The sequence below is a fragment of the Ovis canadensis genome, chromosome 12 (assembly GCF_042477335.2).
Source record: "Ovis canadensis isolate MfBH-ARS-UI-01 breed Bighorn chromosome 12, ARS-UI_OviCan_v2, whole genome shotgun sequence".
In the NCBI taxonomy this organism is placed as follows: domain Eukaryota; kingdom Metazoa; phylum Chordata; class Mammalia; order Artiodactyla; family Bovidae; genus Ovis; species Ovis canadensis.
Window position 1 is genome coordinate 37,001,207 of NC_091256.1, and position 8,787 is coordinate 37,009,993.

At 45.3% G+C, this 8,787-nt stretch overlaps 1 protein-coding gene across 11 annotated transcripts in view; it reads left to right on the forward strand.

Moving 5' to 3' along the window:
• The window catches only part of DISP1 (dispatched RND transporter family member 1), a 225,100-nt gene extending 216,829 nt beyond the window's left edge, over window positions 1–8,271 (forward strand). For all 11 annotated transcript variants that reach the window (XM_069545415.1, XM_069545423.1, XM_069545417.1 and 8 more), the window contains one exon: window positions 4,641–8,271. In XM_069545415.1, the coding sequence (XP_069401516.1) occupies window positions 4,641–8,252 (3,612 nt within the window). In that variant the 3' untranslated portion in view covers window positions 8,253–8,271. The remainder of the gene's footprint in view (window positions 1–4,640) is intronic.
• The last annotated feature ends 516 nt before the right edge of the window (window positions 8,272–8,787 follow it).

The window sequence follows — 8,787 nt, forward strand, 5'->3', positions numbered from 1 at the left end:
TGTAATTTGAGCTTTTTAAATTAAATGCTATTTTTGCCAATTGCAAATGCCCTTGTATTCTAGCCTCAAACTCTTGCTGTGAACCTAGAACAACGTGTTTCTCACAGAGATAATATATTTAGTGATGTGTGCACACTCAGTCGTGTCTGACTCTTCGACCCCATGAACTGTAGCTCTTCAGGTTCCTCTGTCCATGGGATTTCCCCGGGAAGAATACTGGAGTGGGCTGCCATTTCCTCCTCCAGAGGATTTTCCTGACCCAGGGATCAAATCCACGTCTCCGGTGTCTCCTGCATTAAAGGCAGGTTCTTTACCACTTGAGCCATCGGGGAATAATATCTAGTGGTTAATGGTTTAGATTACAGATTATTACTGTACCTTTTTGAGTCTCCCAGGTCAAGACCCTTTGGGGATTTTTATTTGTTACGGTGCTTTGAGCAAACGGTGTCCTGAGGCTACTTGGCAGTCTTTCCTTTTCCTCCCCTCCCCAAATCCTTGCTATTGTACCTAAGCACTTGATTATTAATCAAGTTGAATGAGACACATATGAAATGATCCAGAGCAGAAGAGCTTAATCGTTGGTCAGTTGACTCCAGAAAGCATCTGGTAATCAGTGTGATGTCACCATGAGACCAGGTGTTTCCATTGTTGCCTGCCTCTGTTGATAGCACATTGAGTTCAAACACCAGTTCCCATTTAAATTACATGCCACTTGTACTCACAGTTCAGACAGGTACTGGTTTCCAGACTGTAGAGCTTCTGTTTCTGATGCTGCATCTGTCTCCTCACAGAATGCTTGATTTCTTAGATTCTCTCAAAAGGGGAGTCAGTTGCTTCTCCTAATCTTCTTCATTACTTTTCCTACACTTCTGCGTTCCTCTAGGGCATGCTGGCAGAGAGTCATTAGTAACGAAGATGTTTGTGTGTCTAATCTTGACTCTGCTGGAAACTCTTTACCCTGTTTTTAGTCTTTGTACACTGTAGAAGTTGGTGCTCAGAGGAATCAGCTTGTAGTAGGGATTTGAAATTTGGTACCTAAAACCCTTTTTACTTAGGTAGCTTTTGTGGACAGCTGGAATACACCCCCCTCCTCTGAAGTTTAGAAGACTCTAGAAATGTGTTTCTGGATGATGCTTGGAGATTTTGTTTTGTTTTGTTTTATGTTTTGGCTGTTTGGTTTTATGTTTTATGCAGCATGTGATGGGGGCCTCTAAGTTCCTCAACCAAGGATTGAACACAAGCCCTCTGCAGTGGAAGCTCAGAGTCTTAACCACTGGATTGCCAGGGAAGTTCCCTGATGCTTGTTTTAAAGACAGCTGTGGAGCCCTTGCTTTTTCTTTCATCTCTAGGCTCCCTTCAACTTTTATACATGAGGAACTTAGTCACGTGGGGAGTGAGAGTCCAGCAGTTGATTGAATCTGGTATTAAGGGCTTCATTTTCTTGCCTTTATTGTTTTCTCGGCATCTTACCATATCTCCAACTTGGCCATTAGATTTGAAAGTTATTGTATCACTTAAACTATTCTGGTTTCTTCTTTTTCTCTATTTGAAGGCAACTCCACCCCTGCTCCCATCTGACCAGGGAAGTGTGCAAAGGTGTGTTATCACCACACAAGCAAAATGATTTCCTAAAACTCCCATCTGTGAATACCTAGAATGAAAAGGGCAGCCCTCATGAGAGCTGCAAGATATGGCTCTCAGAAACTCCATCCTTATTTTTATAAACTTCAAAGATTTCAAAATCATTCCTATGATGGCAAAAATATGCAAAGATACAGCTGCGTTCTGCATGAAGATACACCTGCTTGCCAAGCCCTTTCAGCCCCACAGTGTAACATATGACTCTGTATTAGGGTGTCTCCATCCCAGATGACTAAGCCATGCTTCTCTCTCATTGCACTTACAGACTTTGGCACTCTGTATACAGGTTCACATAGACTCTTAAACATAATATGTTGCTTCTCATGTGAATTGTCACCATTGCTTTTCTTGTCTGATTTCCCCACCTCACCATGAGCAACTTGAGGGCAGAACAATTTTCCCTTATTTGTCTTGCATAGGTGCTCAATAAATATTTTTTCTTTTGGATGGATGGATGGATGGATGGATGGGGACATACAGCATCACTCCCTGAAAGCCTAGATGACCCTTGAGCTCCATGACTTTAGGTTTAGGGCACTGGCATCCAACTCAGGATAAATATCTTCTCTGTCCTTATTTTTTACCCTCTAAAACAGTCCTCAAAAACTGTTTTCCAAAGGTTGTACATCAGCCAGCATCACTTTGAATTTGAGGATTGGCCCTCCAGAGGCTCATTAGCATTTATTTTTTATAGCAGCCATTAAAGTAGTATTTGGTCTGTTTGTCGTGTCCAGCTTTTTAATCTCTGGTCAGAATCACACATAAAAAACCCTCTGCAATTCTTTGAAAAGGTTAGTCAAGGACAGAATTCTGTGCCTTTTCCCCTAGTTTTAGCTGGCAACCCTGTTTCCTTTATGTTTGGCATTTGGTTATTTGGACAAGTATAAATATGTTCCTTCTAGCTGATACTGGGTTTTGTAATGGATACAGTTCATTTTCTTCCATCTGAAAACTGTCAGACACTATGCATTACCTTTCTTTCAATTCAGTGGGCTGAGCCCAGGGACTTACCTGTTCTTTCTTTATGGGATAAAACTGGTTACCTGAGAGATGCTATTCCAGGATTTCCTATTATTTATTAGGTGCTTCAGTTCCCTCTGAGTGAGCTTATGAGAATGTTTTCACCTAGGAACAATTAAATGTTAATTATCCCGTTTTATGAAATGTCCAGTAATTATCACTCTCTAAAAATGAGCTTGAAAATTAAGCCTTTGTTAAAATCAGCATTATTTTAGTACATTGTATAACAACACTTTGATTCATTTTTTTAAACTCCCAATAGAGTATCTTAAAAAAAAAAAAAGACAACTTTTTATTACGGAAATTATCAAACAGATGCAAAAGTAGAATAGTAGAACAAATCTCTATGTGCAGGTCAGAGAACTTCAGCAGTTCCCAGTATGTGGCCAATCTCCTTTCATCTACACTTTGCCCCTTGCAGGATAAGTCCCAGTAAAGTATGCTGATCACCAGGGCTTAGTGAGTTACAAGTAACTTGGTTCTTGGATAAGTCTGAGTTCTAAAGATGATTTGTGCCAATGTCTCTACTTTGAGAAAATATTTCAGTGCATGATTGATAAAATGGCACCCCACTCCAGTATTCTTACCAGGAAAATCCCAAGGACAGGAGCCTGGCAGGCTACAGTCCATGGGGTTGCAAAGAGTCGGATATGACACTTAAAAAAAAGGGAAAGGGTGGTTTTAATCTCATTAGAAAAAAAATACTGAAGCCCTTCTTGAACTTTGGAGTTTCTTCCCTGGAACAACCTTTGGTAGATAGAGATGATTAAAGTGATAGGAGTGGGTCATCTTTAGCCCTGGTGCTTCCAGAGAAGTCAGTGGACAGGCTTGAGAGCACGGGGTATTTCTTACCCTCAGCCTCAGGGTAGAGGGGCCATTCATCTAATTTATAGTTTTTTAAAGCAATAGGATTATGCAGACCTCACTCTAACCTTACCAATGCCACCTTTGGCATTGGAACAGATTTCAATTTTCTATAAGAAGAAGAACCATAAGAAGAAAAGCCTTCTCCAGGAATAGTGTTCCAAATGAAATACTGCCCACATTAAATTCAGAGTTGTTACTTACTAATATGCAGCAGACCTTTGTTTACCAAACAGAAAGTTCCCCAAAGAGGGAGGGGTGGTTAGCCAACTTGAATAAACTTGGACGGCTGTGGAAGAAATAAATTCCCGCTTAAGTATTTTATTACCGGTATATATTCATTTAAAATCATACATATTTTAATTTAGAAACATTCCCCTTTCTACTTATATACCAGGAAACCATTTTATTCCAGGTTTTTCATGTATCTTTAGCATCTGCTTCTGATATTACCAGGATCACTTTTTGATTCACTGACAGTTTCCTAGAGAATATCATCTTTGCTTCCACCTAAGATGATGGAAATACAGTACCTCTGTCACCAAATATTTCATACTGATCACCAAAAATTTTAGATGAAACCACAGATTCATTTCATATATCAATTGGGCAGTTGTTCTCTTAGTTAATCCAGTAGGTGTTCATACATATGCTTCACAGCCTATCCATTTAATTGCTTTTTAAAGTGACTTTGAAAGGGCTTGTTTACCAAAGAGGTGTTAATTTTATCTCCTTTTTGAAACCAAACTGGCATTGATTGAAATTGTTTCACACTTGGATGTCATCCCCAAATAGCAATTTACTGTTCAAAATGAAGTAACCTAGCAGGAAAGCCTGATGTGCTGCAGTCCATGGGGTCACCAAGAGTCAGACTGAGCAACGGAACAACAAAGTGAGCCTTCTGTAGCCGAAGAAAGCAGACTGGGGACGGGGGTGGGGTGGGGTGGGGTGGGGTGGGGTGGGGGAGGGAGTCTCACCTTGTGGTCAAACTGACACCTCCAGAGGATGATTCTGTAACTCCAGTAACTTTCCTGCCCCTCAAGGCCACCGTCCTTCAGACCTTTGCATGAACCGATTTTAAACGGCAGTCCTTCCGCCTGTCTCTGTCTCCGCAGATCCGATCGCACCCGCAGTTTGGCGATCTCTGCCAGAGGACCACGGCTGCTTCCTGCTGCCCCAGCTGGACGCTGGGGAACTACATCGCTATTCTGAACAACAGATCATCCTGCCAGAAAATCGTGGAACGCGACGTCTCTCATACCTTGAAGCTTCTCCGGACCTGCGCCAAACACTACCAGAACGGCACCCTGGAGCCAGACTGCTGGGACATGGCAGCCCGGAGGAAGGACCAGCTCAAGTGCACAAATGTGCCGCGGAAATGCACCAAGTACAACGCCGTGTACCAGATCCTCCACTACTTGGTGGACAAGGACTTCATGGCCCCGAAGACGGCCGATTACACGCCCACTCTGAAGTACAGCATGCTCTTTTCGCCCACCGAGAAAGGCGAGAGCATGATGAACATCTACCTGGACAACTTCGAAAACTGGAACTCATCCGACGGCGTCACCACTGTCACCGGCATTGAGTTTGGAATCAAGCACAGCTTGTTTCAGGATTATCTTCTGATGGATACGGTGTATCCCGCCATCGCCATGGTGATCGTCCTTTTAGTCATGTGCGTCTACACCAGGTCCATGTTCATCACCCTGATGACGATGTTTGCCATCATCAGTTCTTTGATCGTGTCCTATTTTCTCTACCGCGTGGTGTTTAACTTTGAATTCTTCCCTTTTATGAACCTCACCGCGCTCATTATTCTGGTGGGCATTGGAGCAGACGATGCTTTCGTCCTGTGTGACGTCTGGAACTACACCAAATTTGACAAGCCTCACGCGGAAACATCAGAGACAGTGAGCATCGCGCTGCAGCACGCCGCCCTGTCCATGTTCGTCACCAGTTTTACCACGGCAGCTGCCTTTTACGCCAACTACGTGAGCAACATCACGGCCATCAGATGCTTCGGGGTGTATGCGGGGACAGCCATCCTCGTCAATTACGTGCTGATGGTCACGTGGCTTCCGGCGGTGGTTGTCCTGCACGAGCGGTATCTGCTTAATATCTTCAGCTGTTTCAAGAAGCCCCAGCAGCAGATTTACGACAACAAAAGCTGCTGGACGGTGGCCTGTCAGAAGTGCCACAAAGTCCTTTTTGCCATTTCAGAAGCATCTCGAATTTTTTTTGAAAAAGTCTTACCGTGCATTGTTATTAAGTTTCGCTACCTCTGGCTATTCTGGTTCCTGGCCTTAACGGTGGGCGGGGCCTACATCGTCTGCATAAACCCAAAGATGAAGCTGCCCTCCTTGGAGCTGTCTGAGTTTCAGGTGTTCAGGTCGTCCCATCCTTTCGAACGTTATGACGCCGAGTACAAAAAGCTGTTCATGTTCGAGCGTGTCCATCACGGAGAGGAGCTCCACATGCCCATCACAGTCATCTGGGGTGTATCCCCAGAGGACAACGGCAACCCCCTAAACCCTAAGAGCAAAGGGAAGCTGACTTTGGACAGCGCCTTCAACATCGCCAGTCCGGCTTCGCAGCTCTGGATTTTGCACTTCTGTCAAAAACTGAGAAATCAGACCTTCTTTTACCAGACGGACGAACAGGACTTCACCAGCTGCTTCATCGAGACGTTTAAGCAGTGGATGGAAAACCAGGACTGCGATGAGCCTGCCCTGTACCCGTGCTGCAGCCACTGGAGCTTCCCCTACAAGCAGGAGATTTTCGAACTGTGCATCAAGAGAGCCATCATGGAGCTGGAGAGGAGCACAGGCTACCACTTAGACAGCAAGACCCCGGGGCCGAGGTTTGACATCAATGACACCATCAGGGCGGTCGTGTTAGAGTTCCAGAGTACCTACCTCTTCACCCTGGCTTATGAAAAGATGCATCAGTTTTATAAAGAGGTGGACTCGTGGATTTCCAATGAGTTGAGTTCTGCCCCTGAGGGCCTCAGCCACGGCTGGTTTGTCAGCAATCTGGAGTTCTATGACCTCCAGGACAGCCTCTCCGACGGCACCCTCATTGCCATGGGGCTGTCCGTGGCCGTGGCCTTCAGCGTGATGCTGCTGACCACTTGGAACATCATCATCAGCCTTTACGCCATCATTTCGATTGCCGGAACTATATTTGTCACCGTGGGTTCTCTCGTCCTGCTGGGCTGGGAGCTGAACGTTTTGGAGTCAGTCACCATCTCAGTGGCTGTGGGCCTATCTGTAGACTTTGCTGTCCATTATGGGGTGGCTTATCGCTTGGCCCCAGACGCTGACCGAGAAGGGAAGGTGATCTTCTCTCTGAGTCGCATGGGCTCTGCCATCGCCATGGCCGCGCTGACCACCTTCGTGGCCGGGGCCATGATGATGCCCTCTACGGTTCTGGCTTACACCCAGCTGGGCACCTTCATGATGCTCATCATGTGTATTAGCTGGGCTTTCGCCACCTTCTTTTTCCAATGCATGTGCCGGTGCCTTGGGCCGCAGGGGACCTGCGGTCAGATCCCTTTACCTAAAAAACTCCAGTGCAGTGCCTTCTCCCACGCCTTGTCTGCAAGTCCTGGTGACAAGCGACCAAGCAAAACACACACCCTGAATGCTTATCATTTAGATCCCAGGGGCCAGACAGCAGAAATGGAACATGAGTTTTATGAATTGGAACCTCTGGCAGCCCACAGCTGCGCAGCCTCTGAGAAGACCACTTACGAAGAGACCCATATCTGCTCTGAATTTTTCAGCAGCCAGGCAAGGCATTTAGGGCTGCCTGTCCACACAGCTTACAACAGTGAACTCAACAAAAGCACCAAAAATGACACGAGTCCTGCCTTGTTGCAGACCTCTCTTGAACAGCACACCATGTGTCACTTCTTCTCTCTGAATCAGAGATGCAGCTGCCCAAATGCCTACAAACATTTGAAATACGGCCCGCCCTCTTGCCAGCAGATGGGTGACTGTTTGTGCCACCAGTGCGCTCCCACTGCCAGCAGCTTCGTGCACGTCCAGAATGGCCTGGTGCCTCTGAAGGCCGCACACCAAGCCCCCGAGGGCTTCGTGCATCCAGTCCCACACATCCACCCTTGTCCTGGCCTACAGTGCAGGGCAAAACCACCTGGAGCCCCGAATGCTCTGTCCAGGAGTTTCTTCCTCCACCCAGTACAGCACATTCAGGCCCAAGATAAAATCACTAAGACCAGTGTGCACAGTCTTCAGAGCCTCGAAGAGCATCTTCCAAAGACGGTAGAGCCATCATCGTTGGTCTGCAGAAGTGCTGGAGCCTTACACAAAGCCTGCTGTGGTCCTGAGACTCACCCAAGGGGACTCTGTAAGAACAGAGACCTCGGGACCACAGAGGGCAGTGGCGGGGCCGCCGACAAGGACTCCGTTTCAGTGAGTCAGACCAACAAGGCAGAAAGGCAGGTGGAGCCGAGCCCATCACAGACTGATGTTATTATGAGCTCAGAACATTTAAATCAGAATGAACCCAAATTTCTATTTAACCATTTAATAGGGGAGGCCGGTTATAGGTCCTGCCCAAACGATCCACAGAGCTGTGGCAGAATTGTGAGAGTTAAGTGCAATTCTGTGGACTGTCAAATACCAAACATCGGAGCCAATGTGCCTGCTGTATTAACACCCTCGGAACTTTCTGGCGAAAGTTTGTTAATAAAAACACTTTAATAAATATAGTATTAAACCAGTGCCTCAGTCGTTCCTTTGAAATAAACGTAAAAATCCAGAAGTTTAGAAACAGAGTCCAAAAATACAGGAACAAACAAGTTTCACTTTGTCAAAAATCATGAAGTATTGTTAGGTTCCATATGAATAATCAACAAACGCTTGTATCTAATGAGTGTTAAGAGTGTTAGCTGTTTGGGGTTTTATATTTTCAAAAAGTACAGTTGTTTTTTGACATTTATACTCAGCTTGAGCAGTTATTACCTGTTTCTCTACCCTCTCTTAGCAGTGAGTCGAAGATTTAGGGTCTGAATTATCTAGAACTTTCATTTCTCCCTGGCGGTTGTATTTACCTGATAACCCTTATTCTGGTGCCTTTGATTGTCAGTAGTTCGGGCTTTTGATGACTTAAGATAAATACTGATTTTTAAGAACGCTACTTCAGTTGGGATCCAGGATCTAAACAACTTTAAAATGGCTAATTTTGATGAGACCTCATTCAGAAATGAACTGCCAAGCATTTAAATAGTGCCTTCCA